Source organism: Stegostoma tigrinum, chromosome 1, assembly GCF_030684315.1.
Source record: "Stegostoma tigrinum isolate sSteTig4 chromosome 1, sSteTig4.hap1, whole genome shotgun sequence".
Classification (NCBI taxonomy): domain Eukaryota; kingdom Metazoa; phylum Chordata; class Chondrichthyes; order Orectolobiformes; family Stegostomatidae; genus Stegostoma; species Stegostoma tigrinum.
Genome location: NC_081354.1, coordinates 106,759,175 through 106,787,024, shown reverse-complemented (window position 1 = coordinate 106,787,024; position 27,850 = coordinate 106,759,175). Strand labels below are relative to the sequence as shown.

The window sequence follows — 27,850 nt, the reverse complement described above, 5'->3', positions numbered from 1 at the left end:
CTTTGCTTACTGCATGCAGTATTTTATCCAAAAGTGGACTAACCATATTTATTATATGAGTTATATATTTAATAGAAATTGCTTTGTGGATTTTAACTAAGATTTTAAAATATTTCGAGGAATAAGACATGTTATATATGATTGGTACAAATTAAACATCATCGCTTTCGGGTTAATCATAATTTCAACCATATCATTCAATAAAATAAAATCCTTAATCCTGTAATGATTTAAGCACTAAAAGTCACCCATTCAAAGCAAATTTATGTTTTTCCATGAATATAGTGCGAATTATCAAATTAAAATGCCGTTGCACATAGGCAGCAATTTACGAAGCTGACCTTGAGGTTTACAAACATTCCCCTTTCCAAGCAAACTGTTAATACCTGGGTACAATTACAAGATGACCAACGCCGGAGGGGGCGGGAGCATGTGTCACATATTGATTGGTCGGTCGCCACCCACGATTTCCCGACGGACAGTTGAATCTAAATTGTGAATGGGTGGCTGGTGTGTCAATTAGAAGGTTGCTTCCTGCTGTCAGGCACGGCGCCGGAATCCCCAGCCGGAGCTCGAGCTGCGGACGTTGAGGCGGTAGAGCTGGGCACGAGCCTGATCCCGGGGTTTCGTTGTCATGTGTCTGGAACCAGCGACATGGCGAGTCAGCTGCGGCGGCAGCACCAGGAGCAGAAACTGTTAATGGTCGGCGTGAGGGCTGACTGGGCGGTGAATGGGCTCGGGGAGTGCAGCCCGGCTCCGGCGCCTTGTTTACCTTAGTGTGGCCGCCTGGCAGACTCTCAGGGCCGGCTCCCGGAGAATCCACCTCCCTGCTCCCTGCTTTCTCGGAATCCCCATCCCGGGTTTATTATGTTCTTCATAAAGATGGCGGAGAAACCACAGGCTGCCAACTAATGACTGTCAGAAACATCGCTTCAATTTGTAATATGGTGAGTAAAGGACCGGGGGATTTTATGTAGCGTCTTGTAAACAGACGCGTGCACGTAGTTGCGAGTTAAGTTTGCAGTGCTGATGGCCATCTCAACCTGGCAGAACTCACCTTTCACAGATCCCATTTGAGTCCCAAAGCTGAATTGAAGTTTTGTTCCACTGTGCTTTCTTTTCGTAAAATGCGTTTGTGAGTTTAAAAATGTATATCTTGAATAGCACAAATCCAACACTACTACGGTGCCATCATCATGGACGTTAACTTAAAATAAAGTATTCAAGAGGAAGCTTTCTTTCAATGTATACAAGTAGAAATTCTTCACACATACAGAAAGTGCACCGCTTTGGAAGTACGGAATTCTAGTATGTTCATAATAGTGCTTTTCGCTGAGGAATTAACATTTGGAAATTTGTTGAATGACGTGTTTACTTGTTGGTTTGTGTATATCGCAAAAACAAGAAGGAAGAAATATTGGTCATTTTAAGCAACTATATTCAGGTTTTGTAGATGAAAGAACTGTAGAAATAAGTTTGTGAAATTCAAAGTAGATTGTATTAGCTTAAGTAGCTTTTCATTAAAGTAAAACTATATTATTATTAAAATTATTTTAGAAACCGTGCTGGACGCAGGTTAAGCCATCCCTGGATTATGTATAAGAACTGGCACAGGATTTTGAGTAGTGTTCTAAAGGCAAGTAGCCTGTGCCTAGACATCTAAAACAAGCCGGCATCCATGTTCAGTGGGTAATAGGGAAAGCAAATGGAATGCTGGTTTTTATTTCTTACTAAAACAATACAACACTAGCCAGACTACTGGAAGCAACAAGTGCTGTCTGACTGACCTCCAGCATTCATGGAGAGAGAGCAAGCTAATGTTTTGAGTCTAGATAACTCTTCATCAGAACTGAAGCATCTAGACTTGAAACGTTAGCTTGCTGTTCATGGATGCTGTCTGACTAACTGTGATCTCCAGCATTTGTTTTCAGTACAGATTTCAGCATCTGTAGTAAATTGCTCCAAGTCAGACTACAGCTTGATCACTGTGATTGGTTGTTGGCCCCTTTATTTAAGGAAGGATACTGGCATTGGAGGCAGTCCAGAGAAGATTCACTTAGCTGATCCTGGGTATGGAGGGACAGTCTTATGAGAGGTTGAGTAGATTGGGGTTTGCTCATTGGAGAAGTTGACAGAGTAGATGTGGAAAGCTTCTTTCTCTTTGTGTGTGTGTGTGTGTGTGTGTGTGTGTCTGGGACCAGAGAGCTGAATCTCAAAATCAGGGTCCACATATTTAAGACAGATGAGGAGGAATTTCTTTGGAGGATAGTGAATAAGAGAAATTCTTTACGACAGACAGCTATTGCAGCTAGATCGCTGAGTATTCTCAAAGGTGAGCTGTACAAATTTTTAATCAGTAAGAGAAATCAGGATTATTGGAAAATGCAGGTAGTTTCATTGTCAGAACAGTTTTGGTGGGCTAAATGGCCTTATAGTCTTAAACAATTAGATGCTGCATTGTGGGACTATAAGCTTTTTGTAGAAGTATGAATTAAAAATAGCTGTGACTGCATTATTGTTTTGTAATCAATTTGACTTGTATTAATAATGCATCCTCTTGGATGCAGCAAAGGCACTTATTCATTTTATATCATTGGGCTTCTTCCAACTTAGAAGGAAATGATGGGATGAATAGCCATTTTCATCTGTTGTTAACTTGAGTGGGACGGCTAAGTTCTCTCTGTTTCAAAGTACCAGCGTAGAAATATAGATTTTTTTTTCTATTAGCACAGACTAAAGAAACTGTGGAGTAGTGGTTACAGCCTCATCTACGTTATTTAGATATTAAATTTTATTGCGAAGAATTAAATTAGCAATGCTTTTGTTCTATACTTGTAGTGTTAACATCTGTTATGTCTGATTCTCTAGTTCTTTGGCAGACATGGGGCACAAAGCACAATATTGTATAGTCAAGCTATGTTTCTGATATGGATCCCTGCTTCAAAACACTTATAAATATCTTGAATGGATATGAGGTGTTGTTTTCTCTGTGACTTTAAAATATAAAAAATGACTCAGTACTTTTTTTTTGAGTAGTATTTAAAAACATTTTGCTTTCTAAAAAAGAACTTCATTCATAGATCTTTCAGGATACTTGGCATGTCTTAGCAAGGAAAACCTCTGCCCTCGCTCAACGATGAAAGAATTAACTTGTTTTAAAACAAAAGATTAATTGACATACATTTCATTGAATGTGAAATGTTTATAGTTTAGAGAATATTAACATTTTCAATCTGCTAGTATGAATGGTCATGAAGCAACTACATTCTTGGCTGGAATAAACATAAGTGGTAAATTTGAGATCACAAATTTAGATAATATTCAGTTATATGATGTAAGCTAGTTCTGTTAACCTTCTGAAACAACAGATCAGAACTTATAGTAAATTTGAAGATTGCTAAAAGAAATGTGATCAACATTTTGACTTTCTTGACAGTAATGGAGGCAAATCCTAGTTATTTCAGCAACAATAGGGTATTGCATTGTGGTGATATGTGATCTTTCTAGATGAATTAATGGAGATGAGCCTGAACTGCATTCTTTGTTTGTAACCTATAAACATCTATTGCGTACCCTATAGCTTTTCCCTTTAGTCAGAGTTATCTTTTAAGTGATGGATTTAGATACAGTAACTAAAAGCCCAAAGGAGACAAGTGGTTTATGAATCCCATGGAATGCCAGCTTTTGTATAATTATCTTCACCTTGGTTTTTTCGTAGAGAATTTGAAGATTTTTTTTGAAAATGGTTGTTTGTTATTTTAAGATAAACATACATTGGGATAAGTAAGCCTGTGCTTTATCTGCAGTATAGGATTATTTATTGCTTTTTATGTGCAATTTGAGATAGGTCATCTTTCAGCTATGGAATGGAGTTCAGAGGAATGTTGTATGTTTATTGTCTCAGGACTACAAGCAATAAAAGTTATTGTTATGAACAGCACAATGAATTGAGAGCAATAATGTAGACTTATTGGCAAGTCTCATTAATTTGCTAAATGTTGAAGTTTTGGTGCATTCAATATATTCTGTGATTTGTTGAAGGTAGAAAGGTAACTTTAAAATTTCAGTGTTGCTGCACCGGATATGGTATTTGGTTGTTGTTTTCTGCACCCCTGATGCCGATGAAATTTGTGATCCTCGCAACGCTGTAATATGTATGGTCAACTAAATATGTCACCTTTTCTGCTTGGACTGTTGATTAGAGGAAGGTGGCAGAATGGCCATGTCACTCAATGCTCACGTTCAACGGGTATGGGTTTGAAACCCATCATCACAACTGGTGGAAATTGAGCTCAATCGATATTTAAGAATTTAGAAAATAAAGCTGGACTGACGGTGACCATGAGCCATTGTCGCTTGTCACAAAAACCCATCTGCCACAGGAATGTCTTTCAGGAAGGAAGTCTTTCACCTTGATCTAGTTTGCTGTGGTTCTGGAATCACATGTACAGCAATGTGATTGACTCTGAACTCTTAATGATATATTGAACAACTGGGGATAGTGATAAATGGTATCTTTGTTGCTGATTTAAAAAAAAATTAGGCCTGTAGATACAAAGTGCATATGAACTTCAATTTAAAAATACATTTAATGGCTCAGTCAAGTTGTGGTTGACAACCTGCTGAGTTTTGGGGAGCTTTCTCGGCTTTTTGTCTGGTAATGTTCTTTTTAACACTACAGTTTAGTAATTAAATATTGAGAACCAAGAAAATTACAGTACAGGAACAGGCCCTTTGGCCCTCCAAGCCTGCGTCGATCAAGATGCTCTGTCTAAACCTGTCACCTATTTTCTAAGGGTCTGTATCCCTTTGCTCCCTGCCCATCCACGTACCTGGCCAGATACATCTCGAAAGACACTATCGTGTCTGTGTCTACCACCTCTGCTGGCAACGTGTTCCAGGCACCCACCACCCTCTGCATAAAGAACTTTGCACACATATCTCCCATAAGCGTTTTCCTCATCTCACTTTGAACTCATGACCCCTAGTAATTGAGTCCTCCCACTCTGGGATGGGGTTGTGGGAAGAAAGCTTCTTGCTATCCACGTTGTCTATACCCCTCATGATTTTGTAGACCTCAATGAAGTCCCCCCTCAATCTCCGTCTTTCTAATGAAAATAATCCTAATCTACTCAACCTTACTTCATAGCTAGCGCCCTCCATACCAGGCAACATCCTGTCATCTCTTCAAGTTTAACAATCTTGCGAACACTTGTACTCCTCAAACTCGCATTATCTGCTACAATCAGCTGCCACTGAGCAATATTTTCATTTGTCCCAACTTTCTCATTGCCCTTCCATCTGAAATGTCACTTCATATTTACTGTAATGGAAGCTGCTTTTTATATTGATATACTTGCAAATTTTTGCAATTTGTAACCTGTGCTATTTTGTCTATCGGGGTTCTGGTTATAATTTGTCGTGAGAATTGAAATTTAGAATGCATTGCAAGGCCTTTAATTGCTAGGACCAATCTGTTGGGTTTTCCGGAAAGCCTGAACAAAACAGTTTCTTACTGTGTTGACAATTACTACAGATCATGAATACAAGCCTTTGAGCAAGTCACAATCGAGCCACAAAATGGGCAGAGATCTCTCACAAAAGAGGCTTAAATACTTATTTCGGGTAAATATGTGGCTTTACTCAATTAAGAACAGGTATATTTCGGAAAGGTAGCTGAATGTTCTTCTTGGTTAAATTCTGGCACATTCCAGTCCTCCCACCAGCAGACCAAGGGTCTCCATTTCATTCAGTTATTGTTTTTTTTCAACAGCACCTGCTTTGTCAGATTTGAGATTGCAAAGAGTTTGAACACTTTCCAAAAGAGTTGCAAAAGGATTTGATTAATTTTGAACATCACAAGAAGAAAAGTGTGTGTGTAAGAGAGAGAGAGAGAGAGAGAAATATTTATTTATCAGGGCAAATCCATTTCTAGTTTATCCTTACCATTTTTAAGGATGTATGAATTAAACAGACTAGATAAATTGAAGCATTTATCACAGGTTCAATTAAGTGTTTGTTTAAATGCAACAAATTGATTTAAATACTGTACAGAGGTCAGACACTCTAGTGTGCTCATGGAAAAAGGTGCAAAAGTTACGCCAATTCAAGTTAGGTGATAAGGGATTGGAATGGCTCTTGAGTACAAATAATGCAGCTGGTTGGGTACATGATTTAGGATGCCGTTAGAGGGATATGGGTCAAATGATGGCAAATGGGACTAGATTGTTTGGGATATCTAGTTAGCGTGGACAAGTTGGATCGAAGGGTCTATTTCCTTGTTGTGTAACTTTGACTCTAAATGACAACATAGGCTTGGAGGTATGAATGGTGAGACTGTGTGTACCTTTTCTGCATAAAATCACTTCGTTGCTATGGGTTTTGAAACAGACGTCTCTTTCGGAATGAGAGGAAAGATGCACAATTCTCATTTGTGGCTCACTCTCTGTCTTTATCCAGGTCTTCTATAGCAGATTTTAATTCTTGCAGTCTTTTCTAGTTGTGTACATAGGTGATGGAAATGTGGGAATGTTAGTAGTGAGCCATTCCTGATTGAAAGTGTGCCCCACTTAGTCATAGAGAGGTACAGCACAGAAATAGACCCTTCAGTCCAACTTATCCATGCTCACAGGATATCCTAAATAAATATAGTCCTATTTGCCAACATTTGGCTGATATCCCTCCAAGCCCCTTCTATTCATGTACCCATCTAGATGTCTTTTTAAATGTTATAATTGTACCAACCTCCTCCACTTCCTCTTGCAACTCATTCCATACATGCACTATCCTCTGAAAATTTTGCTCAGTTAGGTCCCTTTAAAATCTTTCCCCTTTCACCTTAAACCTGTGCCTTCTAGTTTGGAATCACCCAGCCCAGGGAATAGACCTTGCCTATTTACTATATCCATGCCCTTCATGATTTTAGAAAATTCTGTATGGTCACCCGTCAGCCTCCAATGCTCCATTGAAATTAGCCTCAGCCTATTCAGCCTCTTGCTATAGCTCAAACCCTGCAACCCTGGCAATATCCTTGTAAATCTTGTCTGAACCCTTTGAAGTTTCACGCCATCATTCCTATAGCAAGGGGACCAGAATTGCACGCAGTATTCCAAAATTGGCCAAATCGATGTTCTGTTCAGTTGCAACACAACCTGTCAACTCAATGCCCTGGCCAATAAAGACAAGCATACCAAAAACCACCTTCATAATCCTATCTACCTAAGACTCCACTTTCAACGAGCTGAGCCTGCACTCTAGGGTCACTCCCCAGGATATTATGATTAAAGATATAATTCCTGCCCTGATTTTTGTCTTTCTAATATGCACCATTCTCATTTATCTAAACTAAACTCTGTCTGCTACTCCTTGGCCTGTCTGATTTGAGGGCCTGTCTGATTTGAGGGCCTGTTGTACTCTCAGGTAACCTTCTTTGCTGTCCACTACCTCTCCTCCAATTTCGGTTTAATCTGCAGACTTATCAACCATACCTCCTAAGATCGCATCCAAATCGTTTATATAATTGAGAAAAAGCAGTGGATCCAGTGCCACGCCTAGTGGCACACTGCTGGTCAGGGGCCTCCAGTCTGAAAAGAACCCCTCTACCACCCTCTGTCTTCTACCTTTTGAACCAGCTTTGTATCCGAATGGCTAGTTCTCCCTGTATTGTGATTTAACCTTGCTAACTAGTCTACCTTGCAGAACTTGTTGAGCACCGTACTGAAGGCCATTTGTTTTTTTTTTGCACATTTCTAAAGTGGCTATAATCAAAATGTGAAATCCAGCAGTATGCCTGTGACATGTAATCACGTAATAGGGGAATCTTCTTTCTGTTGTGAAACACAATGTTGACTGAATACACAGCAAGTGGTGTTAGGTTATAAATGGCCCTCTGGTCAAACCAGGAGGTTCTTTATTACAGTCACAACTTCCCTGTCCATCTCGATTTGCTGTTAACATGAAAGCAGAAAAGTGCAGATATTTTCTAAAGTTAAATTCAGGTGGAAATATTTCACATTACACTAGTTTCACTTTGTCCCTATGTTTATCCTTATTTGCTGAGACTGTCTTATTCAGGGATCTAAATATGGTCATAAGACATCAGGACAGAAGTAGACCATTCTGTCTATTGAATACGCTCTGCCATTCTCTGAGATCATGAATGATCTCAATCCCCAACTCCCCTTTCCTGCCTTTTTTCCCCTTAATCCTTGATTCCCTCGCTGATTTCAAAATCTGTTAACTTCTGCTTTGGATATACTTAATGACCCAGTTTCGATAGCCTTCTATGGTAAAGAATTACAGTGATTCACAAACCTCTTGGAAGAAATTTGTCATCAGTTTTAAATGTTGATTCTTATTCTGAGATTATATCCTCTCATTCTAGACTTTTCCCAGAAGGGGAAAAGAATCAATCATTCCATATTTACCCTTTCAAGTTTAAGAATCTTCTATGTTTCAAAAGTGTCGCCTCTTATTCTTCTAACTTACAATTAATATAGGCCCAATTCGCTCAACCTTTCCACATGAGACAGTTCCTCCATATCTGATATCAGCACCTTTTTTGGACTACTTCCAATGCCAGTATCTCTACTCTTAGTTGATGGGCCTAAAACTGTTCACAGCATTCCAGCTGTGATCTGACTAGTGCTTTGTACAGTTCTTACAGTTTTTTTTTAGCAAAACCTACCTAATTTTATGCTACATTTCCTTTGAAATGTAGGCCAGTATTCCATATACCTTCCCTCTTACAAGTTGAACCTGAATGCTAGCTTTTTGTGATTCGTGGATGAGAACTCCCAGTTCGTGCATCGAGTAGCTTTCTGTGGTCTTTCTCTATTCTTGTCTGCTGTTAACTTTATCTTGAATGTAGGATATAAAAGATCGAGTACTTGGGGCATGTAATTACAAACGGTATGTCTCTTATTTGCATTTTCAGACTTAACAATTGTTTAAATTGCTGTTGTAAATTTTGTCCCCATGAATTCCTGCAGTTTATTTTCCGTGGGCCCCCTTGTTTAAGCAATGATATAATTTCATTGGAGGCAGTTCTAAGAAGGTTCACAAGGATGATCTCTAGTATTGAGGGATTGTCTTATGAACAAAGGCTAAACAGATTAGGGCTGTATTCACTTGAATTCAGATGAATAAGAGGTGATCTCATAGAAATCTCACAGGATTCTTAAGGGGCTTGGCAGGGTAAATGGTGAGAGGATATTTCCCCTCACGGGAGAGTGTAGGACCAGAAGGTGCAAACTTAATAAAAGGATGCCAATTTAAGATTGAGATAAGGAGTTTCTTCTCAGTGGATTTAGTCTTGGATTCCTTATTAGAGAGCTCTAGGGACAGAGTCCTTGTGTATATTTAAGGCTGAGATGGATACCCCTACTGATCAAGAATCTGTGATTACTGGGAAAGAGCAGGAACGTGGACGTGGGGGATGTTGGATCACCTACAATCCTATTAATTGGTGGAGCAGGCTTTAGGGAACCAAATGGTCTACTCCTGTTTCTATTTTTATGATGGTAACGTACCTTTTGAGAGATGTGTTCTGTCCTATTTTTCTTCATATTAGATAAATGTCAGGTGCGGTATTTTGGTAGGGTAGATCAGGGCAGGATATATAGACCTTTTTAATGAAATGGTCCTGGGGAGTGTTGCCGAACAAAGACCTTTAGGGTGCAGGTTCATAGTTCCTTGAAAGTGGAGTTGCAGGTAGTTAGGACAGTGAAAAAGGCATTTGGTATGCTTGCCTCTGTTGGTCAGTGCATTGAGCATGGAAGTTGCGAGGTCATGTTACAGTTGTGCAGGATGTTGGTTAGGCTGCTTTTGGAACACTGTTTACAATTCTGGTCTCCCTGATCTGGGAAAGATGTTGTGAAACTTGAACGCGTTCAAGGTGGCTAAGCGTGGTATGGTAGCTTAGTGGTTAGCACTGCTTCAGTGTCAGAGACCCAGGTTCAATTCCAGCCTTGGACAACTGCCTGTGTGGAGTTTGCACATTCTCCCTGTGTCTGCTTGGTTTCTGCTGCGTTCTGTGGTTTCCTCCTGCAGTCCAAAGATGTGCAGGTTAGGTAGATTGGCCATGCTAAATTGCCCACCTTGTCCAGGGATGTGTAGGCTAGATGGATTAGCCATGGCAAATGCAGGCTTAGAGATAGCATTGGGGGCTGGATCTGGTTGGAATGCTCTTCAGAGCATTGGTGTGAACTCTGAGCCAAATTGCCTGCTTCCACATAAGGTTCTATTTTTTAAAAAAAAAATTTTAAAAGGATGTTGTCAGGGTTGGAGGATTTGAACTATTGAGAGTGGCTGAATAGTTTGGAGCTAAGGGTGACTTTGTTAAAGTTTATAAAATTGTGAGCATGGATAGGATTAGTAGTCAAGGCATTTTTTCCCTAGGGTAGGGGAGTCCCAACTTTGGAGGGCATTGAAGTGAGAGAGGGGGAAAATTTCGAAAGGGACCTAAAGCACAACTTTTCACAAGCTTGGAATGAGTCGTCAGAGGTGGTGGTGGAGGCTGATACAATTGCAACATGTAAAAGGCATCTGGGTGGGTATATGAATAGGAAGAGTTTGGAGCAGTTTGGGCCAAATTCTGGCAAATAGGACTAGATTAATTTAAAATCTGGTTGGCGTGGATGAGTTGGACTGAAGGGTCTGCTTCCATGCTGTACATCTCTGTGACACCACCCCATCTGCAAGAGCTGCACGGTGCTGAAATATATTTGGTCAACAGCTTTTGAATTCTCCCTGGGTTTTTTAAAATGAGACAAAATCATGAGTAGGGTGAGTTAGGACTCACACAGACTCGGGCAGGCTTTGAGTTTTGTTTTCAGTTGGAGAGAAGCTTTTTGCTGGCTGGAAGAGTGACATCTTAGACATCGAGCCTTCTTCTCAAAAATCAGAAGGGGCAGATTGCTTCTTCTGGACTGGAAAAAGATAGCATGTGACAATCATAACTGTTTTGTTGAATTGTATTTTTCTCAAAGGGCGTGTTTATGGGATACTGCTTATATTGGACTAGTGGTTCAATAATATATTATCTTGTTCACTGTTTCAATAGAGTTGTAAAGTTGTGCTAATTCTCTTTTTTTGTATTTTGACTGTGTTCTAAGAATAAAATATGATTTGACTAAAGGCTAGTGGCAGACCAATCAAATCATATCTTGAACACAAGATCTCACACTTGTGTTTAGTTAAAAACAAAAGTTAGGGTCTAGGGGATCATAATACTTTTTTGGGGTGGGTGATGGATGGTTGGTGGTCCACAGCCATTTCTTGTGGTAGAAATCTTTGTGATGCAATTCTTGAAATCTTGGGCACTAGCACAGTCACAGTACTTTTTCCAAATGTGTGTTCTTGATGTTTGGGTATAGAAACTGTATTCTGTTCCCTTCAACTCTCCATTAGAATTTTAAGGTCGATTGCAGTGTCTCTCTTTTAACATAACTGGGATGAGCTCAATCAATGCAAACAAGGTTTGGGCCTCAATGTTTCTGGTCAGCATGACTGAGTTACTTGCTTGCTTAAATAGTTAGATATTTTGTGGAGGATTGTGTTACACAAAACATAATTTAAATTTATTAAAATGCCAGTCTTGTCTGGCAATATAGCAGTAGTATGTAGGTGGAGCACTGAATTGTGTCCTTCATTGTGCGAATTATATCTCTTGTTATACATATCCACAGCATTAAAGAACATGCATTTTGCATGTTGAAATCAAAGTCATTTAATTCCTGTTTATTTTTCCCACCTAAAAGTCCCGTTGAAAGAATAACACTTTGTTTTCCTGGACAATGCAGTTGGCCTCACCTGTGCCACAGTCCACTATGGATGAAAAGTCAGGTTCACTCAAAGGAAAAGGTTTAGTTGCTTTTGATAAGCAGAATCCTTTGACAATCGTAAAAGCACAAAAGCAGAACCAAAGCATTCAGTTTGAATACAAGGATTCTGCGGGTTGTACTTGAATATACGCTTAACTGCTTGCACTATCTCTTTCACGTTTTGTCTCAGTCATATTTTTGAAGTATATCTGAGCCTACCTAGTTCTTATGGAGTAATATTGCTTATGTCTGGAGCCGTTGATATGTGGAGAGTAAGAGAAAATGGGGAGAGAGTTTATGAAGGTCACTCGAGCATTATCGGTATTAATATTCACAAGTATTGTGGCAGGTTGTATTCATATTGGAAGTTTTATATTTAAGCTTTGACTTTTTTCCTTCTGAAAAGCCACAGTAAGCCAAAAGTATGCAGTCTGTTAATATTACTTATTAAATTATTTTTAGTTAGGGCAGCAGGGTGGCTTAGTTGTTAGCATTGCTGCCTCACCGCATCAGGGACCTGGTACAAGTCCATCTTGGACTGACTCTACACATTCTCCCCATGACTGCATGGGTTTCCACCACATAATCCAGTTTTCTGCCACAGTCCAAAGATGTACATGTTAGGTGAATTGGCCATGCTAAATTGCCATCTAGGGATGTTCTGAAGAAGGCTCACCAGACCCAAAACATTAACTCTCTGTTTTTTCCTTCACAAATGCTGCCTGACCTGCTGAGCTTTTGCAGCAACTTTGTTTTTGCGTCTAGGGATATGTAGATTAGGTGGATTAGCCATGGAAAATGTAGGATTACAGGGATAGGGTTTTGGGGTGCGTGGGGTGCAGGTGGTAAGCTTGGACAGGATGCTGTTCGGAGAATTGGTGTGGACTTGTTGGGCCAAATAGTCTGTTTTACGCTGTAGGGATTCCTATGATCTATGGTTTACTAATGTTCCCCTTTTAAGCAAGTAAAATAGACTTTCATTTCTGTTTTAGCTGAAGATAATTTGAGAACAATAAACATAACCAGTGGGAAAATTCAGTAACTTTTTTTTTCTTGGCTGATTCTTTATGTATCTGGATATGCACTTCACCCATTAAGTACTTACACTTAGTCTGTTGGGAATCTTTGAGAGGCTGAGATGGAGTAAGCCTTCTTCCTGAAGTGTTACCTTTATTTATAGCTTCACAGATGCTGCTTGATCTGCAAAGTTATTGAATTTTCGTTTTTGTTCTTGTTTGATTTCCAGCGTCAACACTATTCTGTCCAATGTGTCCTACTGTTCTCTGCTTGCTTTATTTCCTTTCATCTTGCATGGACCAATGCTCTAATCCTCAATTACTGTTTGTAGCACTGAGTTCTACATTCTGCTATTTGTGGGTAAAGATTCTTCTGGTTGCCATAATAGTCATTAATGGATTTCTTACATTCATGATTCTTTGCTTCATTTTGCTCATTAAGTGGAAGCACTAATCCCTTTTAAGCTAGAAAAGATTTAAATTTGGAACAAAGTTGATATATTATATATGGAGCTTAATTTAGTAAAATTAATACAGACATAAGTTGCCATTTTTTGAGAACGAAATTAATGCCCCAAAATATATATGCAAGTGACACAAATCCACAGAGTGAAGCTTCAGTATGAGGTGAATTTTCTCCCATAGTATGAGCTGACGGGAAGGAAGTTGGCTGAAGAGAATTAGCGTATAACACGTTAATATGCTAGGGCATTTTAAGATCAAGAATGAAATGGTGTTGGGTCTGTAAAAGAGCATAAAGCTGGATAAGTCCCCAGGGCCAGATGGTATCTACCCTAGGGATTAGTGAGAGAAGCAAGAGAGGAGATTGCTGAGGCCTTGACCAAAATCTTTTGGGATCTTTCTAGTGACTAGCGAGTAGCTAATTTTGCTCCTCCGTTCAAGAAGGGAACTAGGAAATTATAGACTGGTGAGTCTAATATTGGTGGTTGGTATGCTATTGGAGAGAATTCTTAGGCATAGAATTTTTGTGCATTTGGAAAAGCATAGCTTAAGTATGGCTTTGTGTAGGGCAGGTCACGTCATAGTAACTTGATTGAATTTTTCGAGGAGGTGATTGAGGGTACTTTGGTGGATGCTGTCTATCTGCATTGTGTCAAGGCTTTCAACAGGGTTCCTCATGGTGGTTTGTGGATGATACAAAGATCAGTGGAGTTGTGGATAGTGTAGAAAGTTGTCAAGGGATACAGCAAGATATATATCCAGTTACAGATATGGGCAGAGACATGGCAGATGGAGTTTGATCTGTGTGAGGTGCTGCACTTTGGGAGATCAAATATTAAGGAAGAGTGTATAGTTAATGGCAGGACCCTGACAGCTTTGTATGGAAGAATCTTGGGGTTCAGGGCCATAACCTCCTGAAAGTGGCCATTGGAATTGAGTACCAGAGTCAGGATGTCAGATTGCAACTTTATAAGACTTTGGTTAGGTCCCACTTAGACTATTGCATTCAATTCTGGTCTCCACAATCCAGGAAAGATGTGCTGGCTTGATGTGATGCTGCCTGAATTAGCGGGTATGAGCTGTAAGGAGAAGCTAGAAAAGCCTGTTTTCTCTGGAGCGACGAAGGCTTGATAAAGTCATAGACTTCTATGAAATGCATAGATATGGTTGACAGTCAGAATCTTTCGGAGATCACGAGACTGCAGATGCTGGAGCCATTCAATACAATGTGGAGCTGGAGGAACACAGCAGGTCAGGCAGCATCAAGAGAAGCAGGAGAGTTGATGTTTCAGACCTGGCCTCCTGATGTAGGGCCTAGGTAAAAATCTTTTTTTTTTCCCCCAGAATTGAGATGTCTAATACCATGCATTTAGGGTGAGAGGGGGAAAGATAATGGAGATGCAGGGACAAGCTTTCCTACAGAGCATGGTAGGAGTCTGGAATATGCTGCCAGAGGTGGTGGAGGCAGATATGATAGGGATGTTTTAGGGACTTTTAGATAATCACATTTTATGCAAGGAATAGACAGATATGGACCAAGGGCAGGCAGAAGAATGAATTTAATTTGGCAGCACAACATCATGGGACAAAGAGCCCATTCTTGTGCTGTACTGTTCTATGTTGTATAACTCTGATAACACAACTTTTTTAAAAGGGCAAATGAAAAACACCCTATCGGCTGATCGTCTGGAAAACAAAAGATTGAATTTCGTGAATTCCCAAAGTCAACCAGTTCCTTGACAAAATCAGATTGCTGGAGACTGATGTAGGCCTTCTAAACAAGGCTTTGATTTGGATGGAAATCAAAGACTTGGAACAAATTTGGAAAATGATCACAGTTCAACTATTCAGAATTTACAAGGTAGACAAAATACTGAAATGTGGAAACTGTATGTTTCAGCCAGGAGAGGATTTGAGGAAAGCAAGGTTTGGCTTTATTGTAAGCTTTTGGAGATGTTTTTTCCTCTTTTTTTTTGTAAACAAAAACCAAGGCCAGAAATGGTTGATTAGTAACACAGCACAGGGTCCTGTAATCTGTTCTATCTAGGGTTTTTAATACTTAAAGGGCATTAAATCCCATATCTTGTATACCTAAAAGTTTTTGTTATGGATTTTTTAAAAGAAGTCACTTGACTTTCTGTATTCACCAGGAAGTTTATAGCCCATTTAACTGTTGACCTCCTTCCTTGGAAAAATCTAATTTAATCTAGAAAGTGTTTAAAAAGTTTGATTATCATCCAGTTTTTCATATAGTGCATAGGTATGTAGTCCCAACACTTGATGGCACAGCGATTTGACACTTTACATCACTAGATCAGTAGTCAAATTACTGACTCTGCTCTGCTTTTTGTGGACTTTTTCCAAGTTGTAACATCAATTCCAATATTGTAGCTGTTCTGGTAAAGCTTGACTAGGAGCATAGCTACTCGTGGAGCTCAAGTCTTCGGTTCAGGCATATCATAATGTCTGAAGCCAGTAGTATTTGAATGTGGGCCTGTCAGTTCAGGGGTAGGGACACTAAAACACTGCAAATAGAGCCCCCACATCTTCACTGTGACAACTCTGATACTGTCATGACAATATCCTTAAAGTATCCAGTGTCTTCAGTTGCTGCTTATTATTATGTGAGGTGAATCAAGTTGGCTGAATTGACTGGTGTATGGTGATCGGGACCTTGGAGGGAGATCAAGCTGAATGATATGCTTGAATGTTCTGGGCTTGTCTTTTGCGCAGGCATTCTTTTTTGTGTCATCATGAAATGGGTTTTTTTAAAATATGGCATCTTGCTCATGCTGGGTGTTTTAATTGCCCGCTACTTTATTATTTCATGTGTGTTACCAGATGGGTAGTAGAATTTGTAATGAATTCAAATTTATGAAGGATCAAAAATCGGTGGCAGACCAGGAAACATTTTGTTTTTCTAGACGTAATCATGCTGTTGAAGATCTCAGCAGCAACAAGACAATTGAGTATGGTTCATGTTGGCATTCTGTCATATTTTCTTCTGTCTAGAGAGTGGCACTGCTGCCTCACAGTGCTGGAACCCAGGTTCAATTCCACCATTTGATGACTGTCGGTGTGGAGTTTGATTTCCTCTCTCTTTCCCCCACCCCCCCCCCCCCCCCCCCCCCACCCCCACGTGTTTGTGTGTGTTTCCTCCCACAATCTAAAAATGTGCAGGCTAGGTGGCTTGGCCATGCTAAATTGCCTGTAGTGTTCAGGGATGTGTAGGTTAGGTGGGTTATAGGAGATGGGTCAGGGTAGGATGATCCAAGGGTTGGTGTGGACTTGTTGGACTGAGGGGCCTGTTTCCACACTGAAGGGATTCTATTGCAGTGCTGGAAGGATGTCCTTTTTTTTTTAAAAAACAAATTGCTATTTTTCATCATTAATATTGAAGGAAATGCAGTAAGGTTATTTAGACCATTTAGAATCTAAGCTGAGCGTAAATATTGAAGTTAGTTAAAGGTTTGAAATGTATTTTTAATATTCAGAGAATGTTTAGAATATATGGCTGCCAGTAGTTCATTTAGATCAGGACCGTTCAATAACTGCAAGTCTCCTTTTTTTATCTGTTTCTACTTGAGAAACCTAAATCTTGGCTGTTAATGATTGGAGATATCCGAATTATTTTTTTTCTTTGAAGTAGGCAATAACAAAGCAGCATTGAAAAATTAATGCAATGAATATTACCATTTCATACTGTATCCAGTATCAAAGTATGAAGGAAATCTTGTTAGTTTTACAAAGATATAAAAATTCTGAAAAATCTAAGAAATTCCAGGTCACTGATGTTGAAAAACAGCCTTTTTTCTTTGTAGCTAAATTGGGGAGATCTGTTTTGGAACAGGTTCTTTCTACACTTTTAAATAAGCCCACCTGGAAACATTTGCAGTCCTTATAGCAATGGTGCGCTCACATTTCTGTTGGTTAGGGAAGTTAAAGATACTGCCACAGTATTCATAAAGGAATAGTGGATAATATGTCATTAGTTTGGCAGGAGTTCTGATCAAAATCACAACTTTGTCATTGCCTCAGATTGTTTCTTGATAGGCAATCTTAATAGCTTGTGGAATTTTTTTTTAAGTCAACCCCTGCCAGATGTTCTTATGGGTTAAATGACGTTCTTTAAAACTGTTGCATTTCTAATTGAAATTACTCAGAGGAGATAGTGAAGGAAAATATGCATACATTTTTAAATTCTACTTTACATGTATGTTATTGTGTTAAAGAATGTAGAACGGTATAGCGTAAGAACAGGTCCTTTGGCCCACCATTATGCTGTTAAAATTTACCAGCTGGCTAACAGTTATAATCTAAGTCCAACATCATTATTATTTGCCCCACTAATTTTCATATCATTTGGCAGAATTACTGGTCAACCCCCAATTGTTTGTATATACTACAAACAGCATAGGGCCTAACAATGATCCCTGTGGAATGCATTGGACATTGGCTTCCAATTACACGAACACCCCTTGACCAGATGCTTCCTGCCGCTCAGCCAGTTCTAGATCCAATTAGCCAAGTTTTCTTGGATTCTATGGACTTTTACCTTTATCAGACTTCCATGTGGGACCTTATCCAAAGCCTTGCTGAAGTCCAATTAAAGCGTATCAGATTCATTGCCCTCATCTACACACCTGGTCACCACCTTTGAAAAATTCAATCGGATTGTCATAGACAGCCACAACTTAACAAAACCATGCTAACTATGTTTGATTAATCCTTGCCAGTCCAGATTAATTCTCTTCCTCAGAGTTGCTTCCAATAGTTTTCTCACCACCTGAGGTTAGACTGACTGGCCTGTAGTTTTCTGGCTTATCCCTTGTTTCCTTATTGAATAATAGTTGTGCATTGGCTGTCCTCCTGTCCTGTAATACTTCTCCTATGGCCAGGAGGAATTGAAAACTATTGCCAGTGCCTTTGCTGTTTCCTCCCATGTCTCACTAAACAGACTGGGATGTATTTCATCCACGAGGCACGAATGGGAAGGTTTGAATTTTTTTTTTGAAAAGCAAAGATTGAGGTGATTTACCGAAGCTTTCCAAGATGGAGAGGTTTTAGTAGGGTGTATGGAGCAGGTTGATGACTAGAGATGATTGATCCAAAAGCATTGGAAGAGACCTCATCCCACCATCACTACCCTGCCCGGACTATTCTACCTTTTCAAAGGTGGCAAAGCTGATTCAAATAATAATTGGTGGATAGTTAGTGGATACTTGTAGATTATCAGAAATAGCCAGGAATGGATTCATTCAGGTGTGAATTCAAAAATTATCTTATTAAATGACAGAGCAGGCCAAAGGGGCAATAGCTTATACTTCTTGTAATTATATATTTGTACTCTAAGATGAGGAATTTGCAGTGTTATGGGCAAAATATATGCAAAACTGTTTCTAAGTGCCATAATGCTCTGACCATCTTTTTAAATGTTTGTGCTTCTGTAGGGTATAGCAAATTATGGTCAAAAGTTATTCTTGCAAAGTAGAAAGACATGAAATGGGATTTGAATTATGCAAACTATTTTACTGCGCTGATCATGTTGATACTTTTCTTACCATTGCGTAGCAATGTTTTTAAATTGCATAGAGAGGTTAAACGGAAGGTGAAAAAGGAGCCCCGGGTGGAGCTGGATGGGAAAATATTGTTTGAGTTTTGTTGTAGTAGTTTGATGTCTATTGAATATTAGTTCTTTAACTTTTAGCTTGGATACTTGGTTATTATGAAGGATTTAGTGGAAAGGTGCTTGAAATGTTGAACTCTTGATATGTTCTTTTGGTAAAGGGAGAAAATGAAGTTTGAAGGTTGTGTCTGAAAATAAATATTGGTAGAACCCTTCCTTTCGAAGGGGAAGAAAATGGTAAGCCAGGTAACTCTTTGGACTGACCAACCTCCTCCAACATTGCCCATTGTGACGTTCTATCTGTAATCCAAATTCTTTGAAACAGTTATTTATAATTTCTAATATCTGGCAAGCAGGCTAGTTGATTTAAAATGTATAATTTTGCGATCTACACTCTGATATAGATTTTCAGATATGCTTGTGTAGGTAGCTGTCTTGGAACTGCACATGACTCAAGGAGGACATAGCCACAAAATAATTAGATTTTGGATGAAACTCAACACTGAAAAACGCAAAATGGTCGATCTTGAGAGAAAAGGAGAGGAAATGTGCGTTTTTGAATTTACACCTTCTAAAGAAGTGGAGGAGTAGAGAGAGTTAAGAGTTAAAATGTACATTTTTTTTTAAAAAGGGTGAGGTGATCAAGATAATATGATTAGGTTTTTAAAGGAGCACTGGAATAATTGCTTTTGTACTGAATGGCCCTATTTTTAAAAAAAATCAAATAAAATTAAAATTCATACTTTGCTTAGATGAGGGATAAATTTACAGTGACCTTTTTGTAGTATTCATTGTATGAGGATAAATATCCAAGCCTGGAGGATTATATGAGAGATTTATTGGGGTGATACCAGGGATGAAAAGATTTAATTGCAAAGAAAAATATTGCGCTTCCAGTAGAATTTGATTGAGCTCTTTATCTTCCAATCTCCACTTAAGACTAAAGGGGATTTGATGGGAAAGTAGTGAAGAACATTTTCTAGTTCAAGAATGAACAGACAGTAGGATTTTCTTTTGAAGGTTAAGAAATGGGTGCATTTGCCATTCACTCTTTTAGAAGCTATTGATCCACAAGAGACTTATATGCAAACTGGTTAAATGTTTGAAATTTAAAGATTTGTGTGGGGGGGCGAGGACAGGGCGAGAGCTGGGGACATGGACTATTAGTTGTAAAATTCTATTGGGTTTAAAATTAAAATAACTTACGGAAATTTATAGATCACTCAGCCTTGGAAAGAGGTTTCTGGAAAAGCTCAGCAGGTCTGGCAGCATCTGTGGAGGAGAAAAGAGAGTTAACATTTCGGATCCGGTGGCCCTTCCTCAGAACCGTTCTGAGCAAGGGTCACCGGACCTGAAACGTTAACTCACTTTTCTCCTCCACAGATGCTGTCAGACCTGCTGAGCTTTTCCAGCAACTTCATTTTGGTTCCTGGTTTACAGCATCCACAGTTCTTTTGGTTCTTGGAAAGAGAAAGGTAGTTTTAATGTTTTGGTTAGGACCTTTTTAAAAGAACGATGATAGAAAAAGTTACTTCTGAGTTGTTAATCTGTCTCTTTCAGATGCTGATGGCACTGCTGTGAATTTACAACTTTGGTTTGAGATTTCTTGCGTTCATCATTTTACTTTATTTCCTTTTTTTTCTTGTAAAATTTGAAATAAATGGCTCTTGGATGATATTAAATTATTCCAGTTGTGATTTGATCACTATTAGAATAATAACACAACCTAATTGTAAGTTGTCGAGAATTTCGAACCTAAAAAGAATAAACACTGATAAATCTCAACAGAAACTATTTCACTTCTTTTAAATCTATATGTAGCTGTGTTTTCATATGTTGTATTTTTTTTATTATCAAGAGAGGGAGGGGGAAGAGAATTGAGATTCTCATTTTTCTCCCTTTACAGGCCCCTCTCCACGGCGAACTGGGCCACGGTCTTCTCCACATCTACTATCAGGAGGTGAGATTGAAGCAGGGTGAGCCAAACTACGTTACTGTAGTCTTTTCCCTTTTGCAGACTGCTGTAGAATGTACCCTGTAATAGGAAGCGTGGGGCACCCTGGGCTCTGGCATTCTCCACGACTTTAGCTAACTGACTGACTATATCAGATAATAACCTGGTAGGGCCATTTCAAGCAGGGACAGACAGATAGGATTGGTTCTTCCAGTGATGCCTCATTGATCATTGTTTAGATAATTGTTGTAAATGCCGTGAGCTGTTTTCAGTGTATGTATATTAATATTTGTTTGTGTGGAAATATCTTTACTGACAAATATTGATGGAGCCCAAAACTAAATTGGTTCCAAGATAAGTTTTGAAGTTTGTGTAGTCTTGGTGAGCAATAAAGCACTTTTATTGGTTTGTCACTGGTGGAGTTTAATGGGTCAAATTTTGCTATAGCATGTAGTAAAAGGACATTTGTGTTAAATGTAACTGCTGTATTCTTCAGCTCATTTTTCTCCCTACAAAGTCACTGGCAGTAAGCCAATGAGACACAATAGTAAAAGAACCAGGTTGTCTTGAGTCTGAGTGCATAGGGCAACTGACATTGGATCTGATATCCTTGACTAATCAATTGAGAAATAAACATAGGAAGAAGTGTGCATTAGCGAAGGTGAATTTGATGTTAGACCAGCTATATAAAAAATAGTGGGAAGAAATGGATTGTGAGACAGAGAAAACAAAAGACGTCGGAAAGCAAGAAACGAATCTAAGCTTTTAAATTGGTCATTCTAGGAATGACTCTTGCTTTTGTAATAGTTGTCTTTCTCTGCAGACAAAGTTGACTAGCAGTAATGAGCATATGTTGACATTAAAAGGTTATTGAGGAAACTAATTAAATATTTGACAGATTTTGTGTAGTGGAAGTTTGTTTATAGTACAATTCGAGATGGCACTAATCTGCTTTTGGTGCAAGGCTTTCATGGCCCCCAAAATAAGTAAAACTTAATTTTTCTGGTTTAAAATGGGGAGGGGTGTATCGGAGTTTTCTTCATAACATAGTTGAAGTATAATGAAGTTTAACTTTATTAATCCCAGCTCCACATTATAACGAACCACCAATGTATCAACCACGAAAGTACTGTACAGGCAGATCAACATGTGTTACAGGTGAGATGGTGAAATGCTGGCATTAGCCTCACCGTTATTTTTCACAGAAAATTCTGGCCCATTATTTTGCTTGTTCTGAAAATAGTAAAACTGTACAGTTGCATAGCCTGACATTATAGTCTCTCAATAATCCTTTTGGATGCAAGTAGTCATTTTTACATGAAACTTAATAAACCTGTCCATAGTAAAAATTTATGCAAATTTAGCCAAAATATATACTGATTTCTGGCTCTATAAAGATTTCCCAAAGTATTTTTTGAAGTATTTAATGATTCAAAAAAACTGAGCCTTTTAAATCCAGGGTGGAAATGACCGCCAATGTTAGCATTTTAAATGTTATGATTACAATGTTAGTTTGTAAAAGAAAATTATTGAAGAAGTGGATTAAGTATTTTATGAACAAGTTAGGTATTTGTCAGCATCTGTTTCCCCATGTATTGGCTAAATGCTGATTCAAGTATTAAGTATCAAGGAATGGCCTCCAATAACAAGGTTGGAATGTGCTAAGTGTGGCTCTTAATGTGGGTATGCTGATTTCAACTGGAACAGTGGATGGCATACTGCTCTCTTTCAGTGATTTGGATTGAAAGAAGGAAAATTGCCAAAATTTCCACTTCTTTTAAGGCAGAATTGTATATTGAAGTCTGTCTTCCTTCAGCTGATTTGCTGCAATTTAACTTTTCAGAATACTGCCCTTTCATGAAGTGAGACTTTTGTCCATTTTCAGGAGGAAGCTCCTTCTGAAAGACGACAGCTCTGTGCATCAGCTACACTAACAAGCAGTGACCACCACTGTAAAAATGCATTCAGCAATGGACCCACACATTTAGGCATGTCCAGGATTTTGCTAGGACCCAGTTGATGGGCCACAAGGAGGATGGAGGTGTAGCATTGTTGGTTGGGCAGGGTAGAAATTGTGTGGAGGCCCCTCTGTAATTGAATACCTACATAAGGGCTTTGGTTAGATCACATTTGAAGGTTTGGACAGGATAGCAGTGCCCTAATTTACAGGTTCCCCCTTTTTATGCTTTCTTACTTTTAAAATTGAGTCTTTGATCTCCAGTAAGTTTACCATTTGAGAAAGGTGAATATAGATTGACGACAAGATTGTTCCTGATTTGATGCCTCTGATTGAATAGCTTGACGGGAGCAGTCTAGAGTCACATGAATACCAGCAGCTATTTTCTATTATTTAGAAAGTCATTTTCATTGTCTTGTATATTCAGGAACGCAAAAGAGAAAGTGGTGATTGGAATCAAATGATAATAAGCACCAAATGGGTTTCTGGCTAATATGCCTTTTGATTTTGTTCTGCACTATTTTGTGCACAAATGTTGTAGCATTTAGGATGATGGTTTCAGGACATTTTTTCATTGTTCTAGCACAAGGCTTTCTGCCAATTTTGTTAAGTGGATTTCTTTTAAGCAGAAAAACGAAGCACAATTACAGAAAATGTTTCCATTGACTTCACTACTTCAAGAAAATAGTTTTAAAAAAAACATCATGGCAGCTTAAAAGATTTAGTGCACAGCACAAATAAAGCTCTTGCATAATCCTTCCCTGATTTATCTCCTGCCAGTACCTATGACTCCTTCATTGGATAAGCTCAGCATTTTTTCAGTAAAATCATGCATCATAAGGGAGTCAGATTCTTTAAGTAATAATCTGCTTGGGTTTTAACTTGGCTGTGTGCAAATGAATGCATAGGGCATTCTGCCCTTCCATCAGTAATCCTGTTTATTGTTGGAAATATATTCAGTGATCAAATACAAGCCCTTTTCTGTAAAGCTCCATACTTCAGCAAAGTTTTTGTACCATTCATAATGAATTTTGTTTTGGATGAAGTAAATATCTTAAAGCTTGTGACTAGCATGCGCAAGTATTTATTACAAATACTTGTGTTTAGCATTTCTGCCAGTCTTGCACTTCATTCTTGTGAATAAGATTTTTTTAAGCAGTCTTTATACATAAATTTTGCCCTTGACGAGAGATTTATGGTTTAATAATGGTTACTTGAATCAACCAGAAAAAAAAGTGGTGTTAAAAGCTAAGATGAATATAGTATTTTTTAATTATATAGTCTATTTCATAACAGTCTGTTTCCTAATCATTACACTTTGGCATCATTTAGATTTTCCTGATGAAATGGGCATGATTTTTTTCTGCTTAATGTTTTCGGAAGTTGTCTGCATTGAGAGTTCAAGTACCTTCGTTTTCTTCCTTAGTGGTGAAATGTTTTGCCTTTTACAAATTTGTAATTTTCAACGTTAATTATTCACCATACTAAAAATCTTCCTCCCTAGTTATGTCCAAATAAAACACATTTTGAGGTACCACTATCATGTTAGTCACTTACCTGCTCCACTGCGTGTGTCAGGGAAGAAAACATCACCTAATAAAACACAGAAAATGTGATCAAACTTACCATAAAATTTGCTCAACAAATCTGTCTCTCTCTTTCCCTCCCTCACAAACATCACAATGCACTCAGCCTGGCCTTGAGCATCCTGAACTATGGGTGCACCAGATCCCATCACCTGCCTAGAGGAAGAAACCATTTTATTTTGTCCATCACCAATGCCACAGGAATCAACTAGTAACGAATAATTTCTTTGAAGTACTGTTGCTGAAGGTCAGAGGTAATGTTTTCATAAGTTTTAAGTTCTTACTGTTGCATGTTTTTCACAGTGCTCCCACTAAAACAGTCATGACATGTTCAATGTAAAATGTTGGTGGTCAAACTAAAGGGAATTGAAACTTCATCTTTAATTTCAAAGATGTATTCATGAAGATTCCATCTTGTGAAATTTTTCTGTCTTTAGGTCATTTAACATACATGCCATTCAAAGAGCACTTGTTAATTTTTTTTTTTCTCCGTTCATCAGGTTGTGTTGGCATTTTATTAGCAGACACTGAAATAATGGAATGTTGTTTAAAAGATCCACGCGATTCAGAAAGGTAGATTGATTGATTGACCAATGGTGTGTTTCTATATTAATTTTTCAGAATTTTAGTTTTGAATTCAATTAATTGCAAGGCACTTTGTGTTCCCCTTCTTCAAGTTGTTGTATTGAGTCAGAAATGACATCACTGAAATGGTAAAATTCCGAAAGCGGCCCTAAATATAAATTATAAAATATAATTTGGATTCATGTTAGCCTCTATGTTAGCAATATTTTGTAGAGCTTGGGAGCCTATTAAAACCAGTTAGCCTAACATCTGTGCTGGGGAACTCATTGAAGGCTATAATGAAGGATAGGGTAACTTATCACCTTGAAAATTTTGGTCAATGAGGGAGTCAGCATGGTTTCATGAAGGGTAGGTCACGCCTGACAAACATCATCTTTTTGAATAGGTGACTGAGGTGGTGGACAGAGGTAAGTCAATGGATGTTGTTTATCTGGACTTCGAAAAGGTTTTTGATGAAGTGCATACCAGACACTATTGGCCAAGTTGGAACCCTGAGAAATTGATAGCCAATTACTGATACAGGAAACTAATTGAATAGTAGAAACGGTTAAAATAATGGTTAAGTACTCAAATTGGCAGATCATAACAAGTGGTATACTGCAGGGATCTGTCTTGGGTTCTCAATTAGGTACTCTTAAAGACTTGGATAATGACATAATGAGTCAAATATCCTAATTTGCTGATGACCCAAAATTGGGCAGCATTGTAGACAGTGTTGCCAACAACATAAAATTACAAAGGGCATTTTTAGGTGAATGGGAGAGGCTATGGCGGATTGATTTTTCACTTACATAAGTGTGAGGTTATCTATTTTGAATGGAAAAAGGATAGATCAGGTTTTTTTTGAGAAGCACATAATTAATGCATTAGATAAACAATGGGATTTCAGGGTTCAGGTGCATAATTCTTTAAAATGCCACACTGGTGTAGAAAGTGGTCAAGATGGCTTATGAAATGTTAACCTTCATATTTAAAAGGCTGGAGTGTACCGACAGAGACATTGATTTGCAGTTGTGCAAAACGCTGGTTAGACCCCACTTAGAGTACTAAGAGTGGATCTGGGCACCATACATAGAACATAGAACAGTACAGCACAGAACAGGCCCTTCAGCCCACAATGTTGTGCCGACCATTGATCCTCATGTATGCACCCTCAAATTTCTGTGACCATATGCATGTCCAGCAGTCTCTTAAATGACCCCAATGACCTTGCTTCCACAACTGCTGGCAACGCATTCCATGCTCTCTCAACTCTGTGTAAAGAACCCGCCTCTGACATCCCCTCTATACTTTCCACCAACCAGCTTAAAACTATGACCCCTTGTGCTGGCCATTTCTGCCCTGCGAAATAGTCTCTGGCTATCAACTCTATCTATGCCTCTCATTATCGTGTATACCTCAATTAGGTCCCCTCTCCTCTTCTTTTTCTCCAATGAAAAGAGACCACGCTTAGTCAACACATGATGTTTTGGTCCTGGAGGCAGTTCAGTGCAGATTTAAAAGGATGATAGCCGGACTTCAGGGGTTAAGATATAAGGAGCGATTAGACCTTTATTCTCTAGAATTTAGAAGCGAAGAGTGATCTAACTGAGATTTTCCCAATATTTATGGGGAAAGGCAGGGTAGATTTAAAGAAAACTATTTCCACTGGCTGAAGAATCTACAAGCAGGGACCATTGTCTAAGAATTAGGACCCGGCCATTCAACAATGATGTTAGAAAGCACTTCCATGCACAGTAGTAGAGATTTAGGACTTTCTTCTTCAGTGGTCGATGCTAATTCAATTGTTAAATTTAAATCAGAGACCTTTGTTCATTAAGCAGGACTACAAAGGGATATGGTCCCAGATCAGGCATGTAGAACTAGGCCACAGATCAGCCTTGATCTTACTGAATGGCAAAGCAGGCTTAAGGATTTGAGTGGCCTAGTCCTGTTCCTATGTGCGTCAGCGCTTCAAACATTTAAAGAAGACATTTAATTAAGTACGTGTACAAAAGCATGTCAAAATGACATTAACAACACCAAAATTGTTATGGCAGTCTTAACAGTAGAACTGTCTTTCCTGTGCTATCATGTAGGTGTCTTGCTATGATGTGTAGTTCTAAACTTTGATGTGCAATACTGCTTAGGATTTACAAAATTAGAGACAGGTGGGTTAAAAAGTAGAAGTTCCCATAACAAATCAGTGAACAAGGCACCTTTTGAAGATGCATTTCTCTATTTCATGGTCAGGCAAAAAGAGTTAACTTGAAGTTTAATCATCACCTGATGAAGATATCTAATTGAATTAACCTGGAGGAAGAGATTATTTAATAACAAAATAATGTGGAGACATTACACAATTATGCTTTTATTAAGTAAGTTTCAAATGGAAAGGTCCTCCCAGATGTCAATTGAAGATCTTCATACTAGTTAATATCTGAAAGACTAAGCTGATTTTATGACGTCAAGAGTTCAACGTAGATAATGGGATGTCGTGGGCACGGGATTGTAAACAGATATTTCTACTTAATTTTGACTTTCTAGGTAAAAAAATTGAGATCTCATGGCTGTGATCAAACTTTTTTGATGTTATATTTCATATTTCTTTTTCAGTGGCTTTGAGTAAGTGTTTGCCACTAACCCTAACAAATCCTATGAATTGATGACTTAATTTAGATTAAGTAGACTTGTTACTGCGCTAAATGTTATGCAGTGTATGAAATTGGTATTTTGCGGTTGATTGACAGTTGACGATCATGTTTTACGTAAGATATTTTTCTTACATAATTAGTTATTGGATAGACAGAAGAGACTGTGAGCTCGCCTATTCTCCTCTGCCTCACATTTCTCAGGTTATTTT

At 38.6% G+C, this 27,850-nt stretch overlaps 1 protein-coding gene across 9 annotated transcripts in view; it reads left to right on the top strand.

Moving 5' to 3' along the window:
- Positions 1-522: 522 nt before the first annotated feature.
- The window catches only part of usp46 (ubiquitin specific peptidase 46), a 64,110-nt gene continuing 36,782 nt past the window's right edge, over positions 523-27,850 (top strand). For 2 of the 9 annotated variants that reach the window (XM_048542463.2, XM_048542391.2), the window contains exons 1-2: positions 524-947; positions 20,833-20,886. In XM_048542463.2, coding sequence (XP_048398420.1) covers positions 912-947; positions 20,833-20,886 — 90 coding nt within the window. In that variant the 5' untranslated portion in view covers positions 524-911. Of the gene's footprint in view, positions 948-20,832; positions 20,903-24,529; positions 24,678-24,923; positions 24,997-27,850 lie in introns of those variants that run through there. The other 7 variants (XM_048542410.2, XM_048542430.2, XM_048542438.2 and 4 more) reach the window with 7 other exon arrangements.